Raw genomic sequence first — 20,694 nt, 5'->3', positions numbered from 1 at the left:
AAGATGTTCACTATTTGAACGAAGGTTAATAATGGGCGAAAGTGATCTTGAAGCGAAGGTTAATGTCTAGTGTGAAGTTGGATTTTTGTGCGAAAGCGACACAGAGGTGATTTAACGAAGGTTAGATGATGTTTGAACGAAGGTTAAAGATCAGTACGAAGGTTAAATAGTAAGGGTTTCTACGAAGGTAATTTTTTAAGACGAAGGTGGTTAACGAAGGAGGACTTTCCTTGACAATGACCTTCGTTGATGATGGACCTTCATTGAAATACTTCTGGACGAAGTTCCACTTTCGGGGGGAGTAACAGAAACGAAAGTGAGGAACGAAAGTCACTTCCGTTCCAATGATGATATGCTGAGCAGGACGGTATCTTTTCCGATAATCAGACAACAAGGACGGTTTCTGCTCCACCAAGTCAACCAATGCAATTTATGAGATTTTGTACTATTCCGGTGAGGAATTCCGGCCAATCTTTTTGCTTGAATCAACGGCGTTCAAGCTTTTAATCTGAAATCTTAACAAAAACTAGGCTTTTGATTCTCTCCATTGATTTTAACAAGGTTTTAATTGTAATATTTAGCAAACAACATCAGTTTAAGAGATTTTAATCCATTTTATCATTCAAGAAGATGGGTTTTTAGGTTTTTGTCCAAGAAACTTCAAAATCCACTTAAAAATCTCACAAAACACACCAAAATGCTTGGATTTTAACAAGGAATCAAGCCAAAGCTCTGATACCAGTTGTAGGTCCTTATAAAGATCTTATAACACTTATTCCTTGTTGTTTAATGCATAAACAAGTGCGGAATCCTAGTTTATACATAAACTGAAGCAAGAACACGGTCAATAACAATATAATATAATATCACTTAAAAAGTTCCTTGTATTGATTTCAGCAGAGTAACAGTAGATGAATACACAATAATATGCTACCGCCCTCTCTGAAAATGTGCTCTTTTTCATTCAAAATGGCCAATTGTTGTATTTATACAAACACATACAACAGGTCCAACGAAGGTGATTTGATGTTATGCGAAAATGCATCAGATCACACGAAGGCCCACCTTCACAACACCATATCAGATGAAGGTGGCTAGATACACATGAAGGTCCACCATCATTTTTCAATACAGGCGAAGGTCCACCTTCGTCTATATGAAGCTTACAGATGGACGACCTTTGGCTGTTCACATTTGATCACCTTCGTTTACAACCAATGTTTAACATAATAACAGTTTGTTCTCCAAATCAAGACAAGAGGATATCTTGACTTGGTCAGCTTACATCAAAACAAGGATAAAAAAAAGACTTAGACCGTATTATTACAAAACGTTAAAGTTACAAGCTACAGACATAAAATGTATCAACAATGCCTAAAATATATTTCATTGTGTTTTAAATTGATGTTTTGTGTTTTACTATGTAATACCATGTCTAAACAATCTAAAACACGATTCCTAAAATTTAAAACACAATGCCTACATTGATGTCTTACACTTTTTAGGAGTTTTGAACTTTGTAGCCAACTCTTACCTTGCACTTGTGGAAAAACTTTGGAATATAGGCTGAAATCTGGATTACATCCATAAGGCATAAGTCCATAACATCAACAAGCCCAATAGTCCATAATCCTCATGAAACTCTTGCCCTGCCTTAGGGACCCCCAATTTGAACTCTCTCTGCTAAGGTCATGCATGGGGGTTGCCAAGTTACTTTTTGGGCCGCGGACTTGTCAACCCCATTTGATGGTGGATGCGGCATCTCGTATAACAACCCTCCTAAAATTTTTCGACACCCCTAAAATATTTAAAGTGTCCCAATACGTCCTAAAATACACCCCGTATGCGAAAACGGACCCCGAATACCTTTATTTTTATTAAAAATTAATTAAAAACAAATTTTATTAGTCTGTGGCGGGCTGCGTAAGACCACTCCTTGGTCTACGCGGGGCGCGAGCGCTCATCAACAAGGTGCAGCCCTGAGCTGCCACGTGGCGTACAAGTGTCGAAGCTAGAGTGATGACCCGGATCAGCTAGGGCCTACCCACCCTTGGTCGTGGGCCGCGTAAGCCCCCGCTTAATCTTATGCGGGGCGCGAGGGACTTGAATTCAGGTCCTATAAATTGGTGGCATCGGCTGTTCAGTCGAATCGCTCACACACTTTCTTTCTCTCGAATTTCTAAAGAGTAAACATAATTTCCATGCATAATACCCCCCTAATTAACGAAGTTCTGCCTCGTTGTAAGTATCATAACCCCGGTTACGTATTAGATACGTTGCCCGATTGATCCAGGGTTCCGTAACGGCTGTCGTGGTCCTGCCCGACGTAGTCGTTGGAATGCCGTCTCGGGGAGGGTATTACTAATGTAAATATTGGGTTATTATACTAACGCGTGTGCATTTTTTGTAATTTATAGATAATCACCAGGAAATCCCTAAAGAAAACCCTAAGACAGCAATGTGAGTAATCTCCTTTTTGTAAACTGTTTTTACAAAATCTTAAATGTTTTACAATGTGATTAAGCAGTGATTGAGTCATTGTAATTCTTCAATTACTGCCGGTATGTTGGGGTTTTGTATACAAAATGTGGAACACGATACCAATGGACAAAGAGTTACCCAATGTGTAATATGACCCACCAGTCAGGATTGACAGTACTGAATGAGTAATTGTGTAGATGTAAACATTGTAATCGTTCTCAATACTGTGAATTGATAAAACTCTTCTTGATTTAACTGGGATTCACTCACCAGTATTTCCCACTGACAAAATGTTTTTAAACGCGTTTCAGATAACAAAATGTGAAAGCCAACTAGAACCCAGCTGGACAACACTGAAGGCTTGGAAAAGTGGCTATAAAAGTTACCTACATAAAAAAGATGTTTTATTTCAATAAAAATGGGGTTTACCCCTATAAATCAGTTTGTAATGAAAACTTGGGTTTTATCCCAATATACTTATTTATATAAAATATGGTGTTTTACTCTGATAAAATATTTCCTAATTACGGTCCTAATGTAATTTCCGCTGCCAAATTGATAAACAACGATACCACAAATACTGATTCTCGCGGCCGCCCGTTTTCGGGACAGATAGGGAGCGAGGGTTGCGACATCTCGGTTCGATGATGGCCTCCGGGATACTATAGAAGACATAGTCGTGGGTGGTGGCCCCTTCTTTGGTGACTTCCAATGGCGCCTGGCATCCCTGCCAATGCGTCTAGGTGGTTTGGGCCTCCTCTCAGCTCGAGATGTTGGGGTTTATGCCTTTGTGGCATCCAAAGCTCAGTCTTGGGAACAACAGGATCATATCCTTCAAAACAGTGGGGTTGTCGGGCTTGACCGGGACTATCAACCGGCGTTCAAACGCTTAAATGTCTCTTTCCCAGACTTTGATATTGGTGGTTTCTCTAACAAGGACACCGCCCCTTCGAAGCCACATAAAAACTTTAGCGAATGCTCTGTTTAGCAAAATCGCTCAAAGCCTGAGAGAAATTTTTGATTTGTCATCTCGCCAGAAGGCGGTGTTGGAGTGCCTGAAGGGTCCCCATGCTCAGGATTTTTTAACCTTATCCTGATTGAGGGGCTGGGACAATGTATGTCAGCAGTAAAATACAGAGACATTCTTAAATATCGGTTGATGATCCCTATGTACCCAGAAGATAAATGCTGCCTGATATGTCGTAAAGCTTGCCCACACACCCCACAACACATTGGGGCTTTGGAGCGAGAACACAGACATTTGCTTACTCATCGTTTAATTTCTAGGTTATTGTGTTTTTCTTGGAGGTAATCTTGGTTATTAATTAGTCTTCTAGATGTGAACATGTTGTCTTTCTCTCTACGAGGCATGGCGCTAGTGTTAGAACATGTTTTTTTTTTTAACACGTTCACGTGTTCCATGCTCTTCCATCTCACCGGTTTTGCAAATATCTTCATGAAACGCTTATCCTAGCAATTTTTATTTGAGTTTAGCTCTAACAGGTTTCGGGGAGTGTGTTCCTATTATATTGAAATTAAACAAAAATGGTTTTCCTACAACTAATAACTATTTTATGCTGTTCAAGGGTAATTAACTAAAATGTTTACAAGACTTATATAGCTGTAGATAAGGTCCTAATAAAGCCACACCATAAAATCTTAATTTCACACTCTGTATACAGGTCGTATAATAACGTCATACGGCCTGCATAGAATAATATTACATGACAAATATTGGGTCATATAGTACTATACGGCTCGTATAGATGGAGGAAATATAGGTTGTATAACATTCTATACAGGTCGTATAATGTTATACGGACCGTATACATGGAGATAAAAAAAACATTCTTTGACATTTTTTTGTGTGCGACAACAGTTATACGGTCTGTATAACTCTATATGGGTTGTATACGTGTAAAGGTGTGTGAATAGTGGGAGCCGCAATAATACTATATAAATTAGTTTATAAATTATAACTGAAAGGACCATGATGTTTTGGTTTTTATCACGTGTGTCGACATCTTCGGCTCCATGACTATTATAAATGAAAGGACCATGATGTTTTGATTTTTATATCACATGTCGACATCTCCGGCTCCATGACTAAGATGCCCTTGTTAAATAATTTGTTCTTGCAATAATTACATGCCGGAACTTGGTCCCAGTTCAACTCAGAGTTATTATTATTATTATTATTATTATTATTATTATTATTATTATTATTATTATTATTATTATTATTATTATTATTATTATTATTATTATTATTATTATTTATTGTTATTATTATTTATTTTTTTTTAATCTCCGTAATTTATAGTAGATTAGTAGCAGCGGAAATTAATCACTGGTTCGGCTTCAGTAGGATAGCAATCCCCGTCTAGCTTGTAATGAATATATATATTCAGGCATCGACTATATCTCCTTGTTATATGTTGAACTATTAGGATTTTCCTAACTTAATTTTTCTAAAATGTTTACGTTAGTTCCACGATTTCCTTAAAAGTAAAAAAAATGGTTAAATTCATGATATCTTAAAACATATCAACACATGGAAAGTTTGATTGAACTTAGCTTGTTTTCATTTTCCTATCCAAAATCAAACTTGGCAAAGCTATGGATCGCTCGAGCTCGATTGACCAATAGTTTGCACTTCTAAGGAAATAGTGAAAACTGAAATACCACTCATACGCTTATCATGTATCCCCTTCATCCCTTTCTGTTATTTTGTGATATACCATGGAAGGTTTGCCTTTTCTTAAACTTAGTTCATAAAGAACTCGGTTTTGTACAAATTAGATGCAGAGAATAACAAAGAGATGTTGATCTTATAGATCTTGTTGAAGTTAATCTACGCGAAACTTTGGATAAAGAATCCATCATGTCTTTAGCATTAACCAATCTGTTAAGATGAATTCAGTTCAAATAAAGCGCTTACCGTTGGTTGTGGTGTTAGATTGATCGGGTGATTCCTCTGGCAGCTCATGTAGCTCAATACTTGGGTTTCTGCAAACCATTGGTCTGTTCAAGTGAATATTAATTCTCCCCTGATGACGAAACCTTCGGAGCTTCAAGACATGATATCAAGCTGGACTGACTTTGTTTTGTTCCAGATTTGAACTAAGATCAGGTTTGTGTGAACATAAGAGGTCTTGTAAGTTTGAACTAAGATCAGGTTTGCACTTTGCAGGAACGTAGCACCCTTCATATAAAAGGGCTAAAATCTCATACGTACTCTTGGCTTTTGAGTTTTTTTTCAAAAAAAAAAAAAAAATAGAATTTTCATTTCTAACTCTAAAGTTTCAATCTTTGGCAGTTTAAGTCTAAAGTTTCAATCTTTAGTAATTTAACCCCATTTCCATTTGATTAATTTGATTTTTCACTTCCAATTAAAAAGTTTTCATATTTTGCAATTTAAACTCTTTGATTTTTTTTTCTTTTAACCCAAAGTTTTTCATCTTTTAAAATTTAACCTCAACACTTTTTTACTTTCAACTTTGCTCATTTATACTTTTCATCTTTTGCAAGTTTTCCGTTTAACGTTTGTTTCTAAATTTTCTAAGTTAACATGCCGCAGCGTGCGTGTAGAGTTCAACGTTTTTTCATCTATTTTTTCCGTTTGACAGGTCCATCGCAGCGCGTCTATTTTCCCCGTTTGATAGGTCTGTAGCAACTCGCGGGTCAAAGATCGACTTAGTTATTCATTTATTCTACATACAGGCTCGCGGTCATATAAGAAACATTTTACTTTCATCTAATATGATATATAATTAACGAAAACCCCTCGCATTACGACATGTGGTAATTGTTGTTATAAATATTGTTAAATAAAACGTAAAAACGTTTTTTAAAATAAAGTTGAAAAACGCATTAATTTTTTTTACTAATTCAAAATTGGACAGTCCATCCAGAAGGGATGACTATTATTTTGTTTATTCATAAAACTCAATTATTTTAGTTTTTACAAAAGTAAAACTTCAAATTTTGAATTTTGAATTTCAGAATTTAAATTTAATAAGTATAAAAAAAAAAAAAAAGAAACTTGACGTTACAAATAAGGTGTTTCGTCAGAACTTCGTGGAAGCTATCTATTTGAATTATTGAAAATTAGTGGGACGTAACACCAAACGAAGAAATTGCCTCTGGCCTGAACAAAACATTGTTTTCATAGATTCAATCACAACTGATAAAAATAAGATTACATTTTTTCCAAACATAAGTGTCACAATCTATATTTTAATTATTTTATATCTGATGAAACAATGGTTAACTGGGCAGGGTTAACACACTGGTCTCGTCAAGAAGGGTAATCCCTTCCTCTCGAGGATCGCTGGCTGGATCACCGGTGGTTGATCTCCTGCACAAGGAAACAAGCCGTGACTCGTAACAAGGAGGATGGGGTGGGGGGTGCTCCTTGTTACCACTCTCCGGCGTGAGAATCAGTAGTTTGCTTGAGAAGCAAAGTAAGATAGTAGTAGTAGTGAGAGAGTTGTGAAGAGATACCTCAAACCTGATTTGGGGTTGGTATTTATAGCCGAGGAGTGAAGGAGGATGATGATGGATGGACTGACGACGTGCTGCACCTTTGCAGGTGTGTCAGGCTTGTCGGTTGTGGAGGTTACGCCACGTCAGTCCATTGCTTATGTAGCTCTGACAGGTAACTGCCATTGGTGCCACTTGCACTGTGGTGTCAGTCCCACTTGTTGAGTGCATAGGATGCGGTGCAAGCCGCATCGCTACGTGCGGTAACATCTGAAGTTACCGCGTCTCCTACTTGTGATCAAGGAATACGCGAGATGCGGTGCTAGCCGCATCGTCGTCCGCGGAGACTATTTGCCTGCATCCCTTGTCGTGACGAAAATGCCCATATGGTGCGGAGTCAGCCGCACCGTTACGTTCATCTTCTTCTATGCCTAAGGTAAGGCTTTCTTGTATTGATAGAAGTGTTCACTGGATGCGGTGCGATGCCGCATCGCTGTGAATACTTCCGTTTTCGTACACCAGATGTGATACTATATCGCATCACTCTACCGTTCTCGTGTTCCATGCAAGTCCTCCTTCGTTACTAGACAGATTGGATTCAACCCTTGTGCCGACGCGTTCTCGCATGGGCACAAGTAGGTTGTTAGCTAGTGGGGGTTTTGATAAGGGTAATGGTCACTAGCGGTCGATGCTGACGCGAGATCTGGGACTATACCCCTTCAAGTCCCCCCAGTCTAGTGTTGCTGCCACATACAAGTTGTATGTGGGAGGAGTACTGGACTATGGTGTTTGGAAGGTAGTTTGCAGTCTGGAGAAGATCCTAGACCATGTGTGGTCTTTTCTATATGTAAATCAAGCTGGAGGTCTGGAAGGGTCATCTGACGCCTCTTCCGTATCGGTGAAGGAATCTCGTCTGATGCGAAATTCTCAGCCGATTTATGTCACCAGGTGGCTTGCCACCTGTTGTTGTGCCGAAGGTCTCTTGGAGACTTTGTTAGTAATGCTGCACAAACTTCGAACCAACCTCTGAGATGGTGGTTTGAAGGTATGCAGAGGTTTCCCACCTCTGAAAGGTGGTCTTTTCTTCAAACCAATTGTTGAATTGGTGCATGAAGAAGAAAAGAAAACTTTTGGATCAATCTCCGAGATTGGGATCAAAAAGTAGTGGATGCTTGTAAGTGCTTTGCTCAAGCTCTATGTTCAGCATCTAGTTATGAGATAACGATCCCTTTTTTGTTGGGTTTTCGTGTTCGTCGTCATAGCTCTCTAGTAACCGCACGTCCTTTGCGGTTACCTCGTTGCGTCATTGTTGGCCATGTTTGGTCGAACAATGTAGGTTTGTACTATGGGTAAATAAACATGGTCATAGGCAAGGGTATGCCCACCATTGTTTATTCTATGCGGCCCATAGGCGGGCAAACAAAGTCATAAGCAGACTTGTTACCGCTGTTTGGACGCTTGTTGTTCGACAAGGGCTCGTTTAGAGCGCTTATCTGCGTTCGTTTTGGAGCCACTTACCTTCCCGCTCCAATACCGAGTTCGCCTTGAAGTAGCCTCGCTCGGTGATGTGGAGTTACGTTGGCTCTTCCGTAGCAACCAGTCTGCGGAAGCTATGGTTATGTCCGCAGCTACTCATGAGTGAATGCGGTGTTGCATTCCCATATTCGCTCGAAGCGGGTGTGTTGCTTGGATGTAGCTCTTGAAGGTTCAGGAGACAGGGTTGCTGATGTGCGTTCGCGTACATTCCCTTCCTTCCTTTTGTTAAAGAAGGTGTTCGTGTACCCTCTGCGGTTGTGAACCGGGCATGAGGGATTTGAAGCTTGAAAAGAATGAAGGCAATGCGGTTTTCCTGTGTCTGAGATGCGGTTCAGTCCAACGGACAACGCTGGTTCTGAGCATCTGACACACCTGAACGGGCTCGTGTGTGTCATGTCCGCATATTCCACGTGTGCTCGTGGGTAGTGCGGATAGGTATTATACCCCCTTATAGTGTAGAGATATATATTTTTACCTATTTTTAGGGGTATGTTAAAAAACGACATGCGGTATGGGTTATGGTGCGGTATACCAGAGAAACCGCATGCCGCTTATAATTGGATAATGTAGTCGCTTTTTGTTGCATACGTGGTTGATCTCACGTGTGAGTTGGTGGAAGTTGGTGAGATCTTCCTGGCATATGCTGAAATGAAAGGACGTTTGCACTGCCCGAGGCATTAAATGCACTGTAGCAAAGAGTGTAAACGTCTCTTTTGTCAGGCGCGTGGGCGGCCACACGCGCGTGATAACCGTCAGCGAAAACGGCGCTTGACACGTGGTGTCATACGATTCGCTCTTTATGAACGTGATGATTTGTTTTCTCCCTCCGCATTAATTGCGATGGGTATATAAGGGGAAACCGTTCGTGGTTTCCCCTCACTTGTTCGAAATTTCAAAAATTTGCCGGTGAGAGAAAACTGTTTCTTTGTCTTCTCCGACGATATTTCTTGAAGTTTCGGTGAGGTTTTTGGTTGTTCCACTTACTGTCTTCTGTTTCTTCGATATTTTCTGATGGCTGAACCATCAAATCCACACAATGTGGAGGGTGAAAACCCAGAGCCATCCTCGCCGGTGGCGGCGGAGGAAGAGGAAGGGGGGCCGCCGGTGGTGGTTTACCGGCGTTAAAATGGACCAGGAAAAGCTTTGATCGTCTAATGCTTGACGTTCAAATGCCCTCTGAATATGGGGCAGTCTACCCATCTGAAGGTGACACCGGTGCCGACGCTCCGGCCGGTTACGTGACCATGTGGTCGGACTTTTTTGGTGACTGCAATCTCCGGTTACCTCTGACCGTTTTTGTTGTCGAGGTTTTGGAGTGGTACAAGGTCCATATCTCTCAAATGAGTCCGTTTGGTATGATTCGGATTCGAAATTTCGAGTTCACCTTTCGTGCTCTTGGCATAGAGCCCACCGTTGGAGATTTCCGACGGTTTTATCAGATGACGGTGTCCTTGGGGTTCTTTTCTTTCCGTCAGCGGGATGGTACTCCCAAGCTGATGACTCCTCCCAAGGGGATGACGATGTGGAAGAAGAAGTTCTTTTACATCAAGGCTGCTGCCATTGTTGCGAGGATGACGTTCCGGAATGTGACCGAGACGATCATCGCAGAGACCATTGCGGTCCCAAGTGTGAAGACGGTGGAGTGGTTTCCGCGGTTGCAGACCATTGAGTCTGTGAAGTTGACCAACACCCAGTTGTGGGTGTTGCGCATGATGTTGATGCGGAGGAACAAGAAATCGAAGCCCGTGGTGCGGGAGAAAAGTGGTGGTACGCACTTTTCATTTCTTTAACTTTCTTATCCTTGTATGCGTAACTGACTTTTGCATTTGTTATCAGAGGACGCTCCCGTATGGAGGATGTTGGCCCCGGATTTCCAGGGTCAGGTGGAAAAAGTTGTTTGTGCGGATGGCGAGGAGGAGTTTAATGTTATCATTCGAGATAACTTCCGGGTGCCTACTGAAGCCGCATTAGCAGTTGAGTTTGCCCGGGGCAAAGGTATGTTTAGGAATCCTTTATTTTTGTGATAACAATAAGGGTTGCACGGACTTACGTATTGCATGGTTTTCATGCAGGTGATCTTGGGGCCTTAGGGGACCCTGATGCGAAGGGTGTGCCTAAGAGGCAGACGGTGAAAGGTGTGCGCTTTCGCCAAAGAAAAATATCAGAGGTCCCTGTTGTGCCTCATTTGGTACCGCAGGCGGCAGGTATCTCTCACTCTTCTTTTCGTAGAAACTTGGATTATGTGATAGTATCTGATACCCTTGAGGGTTTGGGTACAGCTGCGGGGAAAAGGCAAGTAGAAGAGACGGCTGCTGGTGCCGGTGGACCGAAACGTCGGAGGCTGCAGTCTAAGAGGACTGTTCCGACATTGAAGAAACCTGCGGTTACTGTTGGTAAGTGTTGCATAACTTGTCTGGAATGTTATGTATAACTTGTTTTGACCGCTATTTGACTTTGTTTTTTGCAGAGCCTCAAGATGAAGGTTTTTCTATCTTTGATGCTCCGGAGTCACCCCCGCGTGCCACGGGTGCGGGTGCAACGGAGGTGCCGTCGACACCTCCTGTGAAGGTGGTGCCTGAGTCAACCGTGCGGAAGGAGGGTACCGCAGAGAATGTTGCGACCCAGATATTTGACACCGTTAACTCGTCCAACAATCTGATCTCTACCAATGAGGGAGATAATTTAAGTGTGCGGTTTGCTGATACTGGGAAGCAACTTTCTGATGTCGAACCGCAAAAAACGGGCGCTGAAGCGCGGCAGCATGATGCTGAGCCGCAGAAGTCTTCTGCTGGTGAGAAGGGTGCCGGCTCGTCTGCCGGTGGTGCGGGTTATTATGGTCCTCCAATTCGGCCTGGGAGTCTGAATTGGAGTATTATTACCGCACTTACACCCAGGGTCGCAGTACTGTGTATCACCGACCCCCCTAGACTGTTATGCAGGGGGATGATATTTCCAATGACCCTTCTGCATGCAAGGAGATTTTGGGTGGTCTGGGCACCCCTTTTGAAGTGGAACGTGCCCGTGCTGCACCCCGGGAGCTGCGCATAAACCAGCTCTCAACAATGTTGATAGGATCTTCCATTGTGGCGAATGCCATTTTGGAAGATTATAAGGTGTTGGGCCGCCGCGAGGAAGAAGCTGCTCGCATGCGGGCTGAGGCGGAGAAGTTGGTCAAGGCTGCCCGCGCGGGTGCGGAGCAGCTTGAGAAGGATAGAGCTGCTTTTGAGAAGCAGAAACAGACCGCGGAGTGGGCTGCCGCTGCTCAGCTGAAACAGGTGCGTACTCTTGCCAAACTTCTTTCTGATGAACGCAAGAGTTGGAACGAAAAGTTGTCCAATGAGCGTAAGAAGTGGAACGAATCTTGGGCTAAGCAGAATGACACTCTTTTTCGTGCTCGGCAGGAGTTAACGAATGCCAAGGCAGCGAACGTTGCCTTGGGCCAGGAAAAAGCTGCAGCTGAGGCCATTGCGGTTAAAGCGCAGCAGGCGAAGGCCGAGGCCCTAAAGGCGCTTGAGGAGGCCAAGGAAGCTGGGGCGCGTGCTGCAAAGGCCCTTGAAGAGGCCGTAGAGAAGGAGAGCCGTTCTTCTAAGGCTCTTGAAGAGGCGAATGCGGAGCGCGTTCGTTTGGATAAGGTTGTTGCCAGCCTTCAGGTATGTTTCGTTACCTCTGTTGTAGATTTCCTTCATTGTTTCGAAAATGCTTATCGAGTGAACTGTTTGTTGTTTTTTTTTTTTTTTTGACAGGCTGAGGTTCAGGCCCGGGAGGTCGCGGTTACAGACCTTACTGTCCGCGTGTCTGTTGCGGAGGAGCGGGCTGATGCCGCTATTGAGGCCAAGGATGCCTTGGTGTCCTCTTTTGACCAGCTGGAGGCTGACCGTGAGTGGTTGCGGACTCACGGTATCGCGCGTGTAAGTATTTGTTGCCTTTATATTTGCTTGGATTATCATCCGAGACTTATGATCTTTTATTGCAGATTGTTGAGGCTATCATGGATGCCCCTGAGACCGCGGCTGGCTTGGACTTGGTCAAGCAGCGTGCTCGTGACGCTGGTTTTAAAGCTGGTTATAACCGCTGTATTTCCCAACTGAACGTCATGTCTATAGGCGGTGATATCGAAGATCGATCCGTCTTTCGGGATGTGGATACCGAGTCGCTTCTTCAAGCGGCCGAAGTCTCCTTTTATGATACGTCCCTTGCCTGTGTAGAGGAACTGGACGGTTGTTTGGAGACTGCGGACTATGTTGATCGCTTGCGGATGCTTTATCCGGATGCGGAAGAGGAAGAACCCGCTGGTGGTGCCGGAGGAGATGCGGGAACCAGCGGTACAAAATAGGGTTTAGGTTGGCTAGTGTGCCTCCTTTTTGTGTTCCTCTTGTATAGAATAGGAACTTTATGTAAATTCATTGAGCACCGTGTGGGTGCTTTGAATTTTTTGAATAGAAAGTTTTTTGTTCAGTTTGTACAAGTGTTTTTAATTCTTGCATGTCTGAACGTATGTATGCGTAACTTTACCCATTTGTGAATGGGGTCAAGTAGACTCCATACTTTTGTCGTATGAGGTCGCGTCAATTCTGTTATTTACCGCGTTAGGGTTTTAGAATTGTGTAAGCTTTGTAAAAGCTTGTATATTCGGAACTCCATACCTTTGTCGTATGAGTACGCGTCAATTCTGTTATTTACCGCGTTAGGGTTTTAGAATTGTGTAAGCTTTGTAAAAGCTTGTATATTCGGAACTCCATACCTTTGTCGTATGAGTACGCGTCAATTCTGTTATTTACCGCGTTAGGGTTTTAGAATTGTGTAAGCTTTGTAAAAGCTTGTATATCCGGGACTCTACCCATTTGTGAATGGGGTCGAGTGTACTCCATACCTTTGTCGTATGAGTACGCGTCAATTCCATTGTTTGCCTTTTTGGGCTCAGGAATTGTGTTAAGTGTTATCAAAAAACTTGTTTATCCGGCCGGATAAATATGCAAGTCTTTTTGCCTTCTGCTGGCCTATTACAATATTTGTGTATGGATACCACTTTGTATGGGTATCGCGAATGAAGATTTTGCCAATCTGTTTTTGGGATACCGCAAAGTGGAACACGCATTTGTAATAGTAGGAACAAACAATAATGTACAAAATTGCTTATTTATTTATTTGCAAATGGCCTGCGGCCCGATAGGTTACATAGAGAAATGTAAGAACATGGCTTACATATAACAGCGTCGGAGCTGTTGAGCATTCCATGTTCGTGCGATAGGTTCGCCTTCTAGCGTTTGTAATTTATACGCGCCTTTCCCTAAGACCTCTTTGATGAGGTAGGGTCCTTCCCACTTGGGGGCGAGTTTGCCTGGGCGCTCGGCATTAGATGCCTCATTGTCGCGTAGGACGTAGTCTCCTGGGTTGAAAGTACAAACGCGGACGCGCGTGTTGTAGTACTTTTCAAGTTTGGATTTATATTTGGCCTCATTGATGGCAGCGTTTTCGCGCCTTTCTTCCAAGAGGTCCAAATCGATCCTGCGTTCCATGTTGTTGTCTAGTTTTTCAATAGCCAACATTTTAGGAGAGGGGAGACCTACTTCTGCGGGGATCACCGCTTCTGAACCGTAGACTAGGCTGAAGGGTGTTTCCCCATTGCTTGTTTTTGGGCTTGTACGGTGAGCCCATAAGATACTTGGGAGTTCATCGACCCAGCCACGCCTGGCCGTTCCCAACCGCGCCTTGATCCCTTCGACTAGGCTTTTATTGATACTCTAAACTTGGTCGTTCCCTTGCGGGTGTGCGACTGATGAGAATATGTGCTCAATATGTAGTTCTTTTAGCCATTTTTGGAAGTCGTCGGCAGCGAAGTTGGTGCCGTTATCGGTGACAATGCACATTGGTAAACCGAAACGGCAGATGATGTGTTCCCAAATGAACTTTCTCGTTATCATAGCAGTGGTTGAGGCGAGCGGTTTTGCTTCTACCCACTTTGTGAAGTAATCGACCGCTACTATGATAAATTTAACCGCACCTGGAGCGTCAGGAAAAGGTCCCACGACGTCAATTGCCCATTTCTGAAAGGGCCATGCGGTTGTGACGGGGACTAAGTTGTTCTTTGGACGCAAGGTTTTTGGAGCATGACGTTGACAGTCAATGCATTTGCGCAACTCTTTGACGGCGTCCAGGTGCATGCCGGGCCAGTAATATCCAGCATTCATGATTTTGGCCACTACCATGCGTGGTCCAGCATGTATGCCACATATGCCCTCGTGTATCTCTCGGATGAGGTTTGTGGCATCCTGCGGGTTGACACACCGCAGGAGTGGCCCGAGGTATGACTTTCGGTATAAGATACCGTCTCCCATTTGATAATGGCACGCTTTGTATTGTAGCTTGCGTGCCTCTGATTTGCTTTCGGGAGTCACACCTGATTGTAGATATGCGATAATAGGTGTCATCCATGATGTTGATCCGTATTGAATGACGTTGACTTGGCGCAGGGGTACCGAAGGATTTTGCAGAATTTCGATGCGTATCTCCTTTGCCAAGTGTTGGAAGCTGGTAGATGCAAGTTTTGATAGTGCATCTGCGGACTTGTTTTCGCTTCGATTAATATGGCGGATATTGAACGAAGCGAATTTGGATATTAGTTGCAAGGCTTGCTCGAGGTAGAGGATCATGATATCCTCTTTTGCGGCATAGTCGCCGCGTATTTGTCCTGCAACTAACAAGGAATCGACGTGTGCTTCCAGATGTTGCACGCCGATTTTGACTGCTAAATGTAGTCCCGCTAACAGGGCTTCATATTCTGCCTCGTTGTTTATGCTTTTGAATTCGAGGCGGATTGCATATGTAAGCTCTTGGCCGTCAGGGCTGACGAGTCGCAGACCTGCCCCCGCACCTTCCTCGTTGGAGGCACCATCTGTGAATAATGCCCATGTCTCTGAGGAGGATGGCGTTGGTGCAGGAGTTTGTGCTTCTTCGCATTCTTGGATGCGATTCACCGGTACTTCGGCGGCGAAATCAGCTAAGATCTGGCCTTTAATCGCGGGGCGCGGTTTATAGTGTATCGTGTGCGCGCCCAGCTCGATTGCCCATTTTGCTAATCTCCCAGAGATGTCGGGTTTGGATAAGATCGGCCCGATTCTGTAATTGGTTAGCACTGTGATGACGTGGTTTACGAAGTAGCGTCGTAACCGTCTTGAAGCGTGTACTAATGCGAGCACCAATTTTTCCATTATGGAGTATCTCGTCTCTGGGTCGTTGAGCATCTTGCTGATGTAATAGATGGGTGTTTGAACCCCCTTTCGCTCCACTATCAATACCGCACCCACCGCGTTATCCGCGGCGGATAGGTATAATATGAGTGGCTCATCCCTGTGTGGTGCGGTTAGAGTTGGGAGTTGTATCAAACACTCCTTCATTTCCCGGAAGGCTTGTTCAGCCTCTGCGGTTCACTGGAATTGTTCTTTCTTTGAACAGCTCCGCAGGGTCTTGATGAACGGATAAGACTTAGCTGCGTGGTTGGCTAAGAATCTGTTGAGTGCCGCTAGCCTGCCGGCTAGCCGTTGCATATCCTTCATCGATGAAGGCGATGGCATGCGCTCGATCGCCTGGACTTTCTCCGGGTTTACCTTGAATCCATCTTTAGTCACGATGAACCCAAGGAATTTGCCTTCTTCCATTCCAAACGAGCATTTCCCTGGATTGAGCTTTATGTTAACGCTGCGCGGAGTTTGGAATGTTCTTTCAATATCTGTGAGCATGGTATCTTCTTCCATGCTCATGACGACCAGGTCGTCCATGTAGATTTCGACACTTTTGCTTATTTGGCCGCGTAAAGTGTCGTTCATCAACTTTTGGTAGGTTGAGCCCGCGTTGCGCAACCCGAACGGCATCTTTATGTAGCAGTAATTTCCTGTGGGAGTCCAGAATGCCGTTTTGTTTTCATCCTCGATTGCCATTTGTACTTGATGGTACCCTTTGTAGCAATCGAGGAAACACTTCCACCTGAATGGTGCGAGATTATCGACTTTTTCGTCGATTTCTTGAAGCGCGTAACAATCCTTGGGGCAGGCTTTGTTAAGGTCTTTGTAATCGACGCACATGCGCCAGCCCCCGGAAGGTTTCTCTACCATGACTGGGTTAGATAACCAAGTCTGGTATTTGACTTCCCGCAGGATGCCTGCGGAGAGCAGTTCTTCGATCTGCTCTTGCATCGCCTGATTTTTAGCTGACCCAAGGTGGCGTTGGCCTTGGATCACTGGCTTAATACCTGGAAAGGTATTCAAGTGATGTTGCGCAATATCACGTGGGACCCCGGTCATGTCTACGGGTGTCCATGCGAAGATGTCTTGGTTCCTGAAGAGAAGCTGATTCAGTTGCGCTTTGGTGGTCGGGGATAAGGCGTGACCCAATGTGACCTTTTGTTCTGCGTATCTCGCGTTGAGAACCTATTTTTCTGGTTGGTCGTTGGGAGTGGGCCTTGCGACCTTGGTCGGACGTACTTCGTCCGACATAATGACGTCCCTGCGGGCATAGATTATCGCGACCCTCGATTCGGTTGGGAAACCAACCGCAGAGTGGGGGACGGATGTAATCATATTGAAATCTCCTTGGGATTCTCTCCCGAGGAGTACGTCATATCTGGAGGTGTGGGGTAAAACCATGAAGTTTACCTCTTCTGTTCTTGTGCGATTTCCGCTGGAAAGACGCACAGGAAAAGTAATCTGGCCTAGGGGAAAGACAGTTTCCCCTGCGAACCCGGTTAACGGGTAATCTACTGCTTGCAACCGATCTTTGTCCTCCTGGTCGAACTGGTTGAAGCATTGTTCGTAGATTATATCAGATGTACTGCCCGGGTCTATGAATAGACGCTCGGTGCAGTAATGTGCCAGTTGGCCTGAAATAACGACGGCGCGCCTATCACGCGGTCCGCCTCGGACTTTTGAAAAGACGACTTGCTCGTCTTTCCAGTCACATTCCGGCCTTCTTGCCGCTTTGCGCGGCCTGCCCTTGCCTCCGTGGATCATGTGGGTGGAAGCCACGTGCATGGTTCTCTTCCCGGAGGAGGTACCTTCGCCATGAGGGGTAATGCGCTTGATGGGTTTTTGCCCACCTGGCAAAAGGTGTTGCAGTTTTCCCTCCTTTAAGGCCCGCTCAATCTCCAGCCGGAGACTGATGCAGTTGTTGGTGGTGTGGCCCGAGTCCTTGTGGTACTCACAGTAGAGTGTGAGGTCCTGATTTTTCTTGGACTTCATTGGTTGGGCCGGTCGCAAGAATTGTGGGTCCGCAAGGAGGACCTCACTTGGCGACATGGTGATCTCGGTCCAGTTGCGGTCCCGAGAATCTTTCTTTGATGCCCGACTGTCTCGGGCGGGGTTGTAGTTCCTTGGGTCGAACGTGTTGGTTCGCGGGAAGTACGGTTTGGAAATATCACGATTTCCAGCGTCCCGGTTGCGTTTATTGTTACGCTTGGACCCTTGGTGGGACGTTTCAGCTTGGGGCTTTGCCTTTGCCACATGCGGTTCGAGTGACCGCTGTGTCTGGGCGTATGTCTTGACCGCGGTCATGACATCCTCCCATTTTTTGGGCAAGCCCTCCTTGCCAGAGATGGTCATGATCATCTATCTGTCTTTGACGGCCCGGATGAAGTGGTTTCGTGCCATCTGGTCTGCCACGTCACCTATCTCCAGGCACTCTTTATTGTAACGGACGACGAATGCCTCGAGGGGTTCGTCGTCCCTTCGCCAGATGTTCATGACGTCCAACGAATCAAGTTCGTGGCGTCGCTGCTGGCTAAAATGGGCGAGGAACTTGGTACGCAAGTCCTCGAATGAATCCAGTGATCCCACTGGAAAATAATCGAACCATGCCCTGGCCAGGCCCGTAAGGGTCTGGGGGAAAAAATTACACCAGGTGGGTTCATCCCACTGGCCGTTGATGCCCGCGCCCATGAAGATGTTCATGTGGTCGTCCGGGTCGGTCGAACCACTGTATTTCCCAACGTTGAATGGGAACTTTGTCGTGGTGACATGGGCGTTGGCCATCCGCGTGCCGAATTTGGAATTTTCGGCCGCTGCCTTTGGCCTGTATGGCTCGTTTGCTGGGCGCTTTGCCGCCCTGAGGTATGTGTTGCGGGGGTGACTGGGAGGAACATAGTTGCGTCCTCCCGGTCTGCTGCTGGTGTCATGTGAATCCCCGCGGTAGGTACAGTCGTCAGGGTCGGTATGACCGTACCCTTCGGTGTATGGTTGTGGGCCCAATCGGCTCTGAATGCCTGGGCCGCGTCGGGAGGTTGACCGCCTCCTGTCCTCGCCATGGGGGCCAAGGCGCGTATGCACTGGTCCTCTGGTATGGGACCCGTATGAGGAATCGTACTCGTTGAGGGTGTGGACCAAACAGTAAGACGATCCGCGGTCATCACGTCGGCTTCTTGAAGCCAGGCGTGAATGTATCCTGCCGTCGTATTGTAAAATACGCTCAGCAGGGGTGTGCGGTGCTGGGGTAGGCCCAGCTTGTATATTCGCTTCCGTACAAGCGCGGTTGTATGCTGCGGTCAGCAGGGCTGCCTGCTGCTCGTACCAGGTATGAACGGTCATGCCTGGTGGGATCACAGATGCGAACTGTGATAAGTCATGTCCAAACATAAAGGAGGGACTCCTTTGTGTGGACGTGCCGATGTGTCCGGGTTGGGAGGTCGAGGGATTGACCCCTACCGGAGGTGGGAATGGCGGATTTTGGTTATCCGCAGTGTTGTTTTGGTGATCAGTCATGATCGTGAGAGAGGGAAAAGGATGGTTTAGAAAATGCTAAGAGTAGCGGTGGGCGCCAATGATGAAACAATGGTTAACCGGGCAGGGTTAACACACTGGTCTCGTCAAGAAGGGTTAATCCCTTCCTCTCGAGGATCGCTGGCTGGATCACCGGTGGTTGATCTCCTGCACAAGGAAACAAGCCGTGACTCGTAACAAGGAGGATGGGGTGGGGGGTGCTCCTTGTTACCACTCTCCGGCGTGAGAATCAGTAGTTTGCTTGAGAAGCAAAGTAAGATAGTAGTAGTAGTGAGAGAGTTGTGAAGAGATACCTCAAACCTGGTTTGGGGTTGGTATTTATAGCCGAGGAGTGAAGGAGGATGATGATGGATGGACTGACGACGTGCTGCACCTTTGCAGGTGTGTCAGGCTTGTCGGTTGTGGAGGTTACGCCACGTCAGTCCATTGCTTATGTAGCTCTGACAGGTAACTGCCATTGGTGCCACTTGCACTGTGGTGTTAGTCCCACTTGTTGAGTGCATAGGATGCGGTGCAAGCCGCATCGCTACGTGCGGTAACATCTGAAGTTACCGCGTCTCCTACTTGTGATCAAGGAATACGCGAGATGCGGTGCTAGCCGCATCGTCGTCCGCGGAGACTATTTGCCTGCATCCCTTGTCGTGACGAAAATGCCCATATGGTGCGGTGTCAGCCGCACCGTTACGTTCATCTTCTTCTATGCCTAAGGTAAGGCTTTCTTGTATTGATAGAAGTGTTCACTGGATGCGGTGCGATGCCGCATCGCTGTGAATACTTCCGTTTTCGTACACCAGATGTGATGCTATATCGCATCACTCTACCGTTCTCATGTTCCATGCAAGTCCTCCTTCGTTACTAGACAGATTGGATTCAACCCTTGTGCCGACACGTTCTCGCATGGGCACAAGTAGGTTGTTAGCTAGTGGGGGTTTTGATAAGGGTAATGGTCACTCGCGGTCGATGCTGACGCGAGATCTAGGACCATACCCCTTCAATATCTTTAAAAGTAAATAATGGTGAAATCAGGCACATCTTACAGAATTGGTTTTTAACTTGTATCAACGAAAGTCAGAAATTTGATGTCATCCAGGCTATGAGAGAGTGGGTAGAGGTGTGAAAAAAAAATAATGGTGAAATCAGGCACATACTATATTAGAGCATTCTGACTAATTAGCTTTTAAATCCTATTTTCTCTATAGATATAGTGAAAAAAAATAGAGAAAACAACTAAACTCATTATAATGGAGCATCTATAATAGAAAAGCTTTTATAAAGAAATAAAATCATTATTTATATTTAGAGACTTACCATACGTTAATCTATATATTATTGTGAATGAATAAAACAGAGAAAAAACAATAAATATCTAAAAAAAATAAACAAAGTTTTGTGAAAATAGCCTTTGGGTTACTATACTGATGTTCATATC

At 45.0% G+C, this 20,694-nt stretch overlaps 1 protein-coding gene across 1 annotated transcript in view; it reads right to left on the bottom strand.

The window, feature by feature from the left end:
* The window catches only part of LOC110921602 (protein NLP6), a 10,284-nt gene extending 4,600 nt beyond the window's left edge, over window positions 1-5,684 (bottom strand). Inside the window, exon 1 of the mRNA XM_022165951.2 lies at window positions 5,423-5,684. Within this exon, the coding sequence (XP_022021643.1) occupies window positions 5,423-5,501 (79 nt within the window). The 5' untranslated portion in view covers window positions 5,502-5,684. The remainder of the gene's footprint in view (window positions 1-5,422) is intronic.
* Window positions 5,685-20,694: the final 15,010 nt, after the last annotated feature.

This window comes from Helianthus annuus, chromosome 17 (genome assembly GCF_002127325.2).
Source record: "Helianthus annuus cultivar XRQ/B chromosome 17, HanXRQr2.0-SUNRISE, whole genome shotgun sequence".
NCBI lineage: Eukaryota > Viridiplantae > Streptophyta > Magnoliopsida > Asterales > Asteraceae > Helianthus > Helianthus annuus.
The sequence above is the reverse complement of the archived record's forward strand: the minus strand, read 5'-3'. Positions and strand labels throughout refer to the sequence as shown.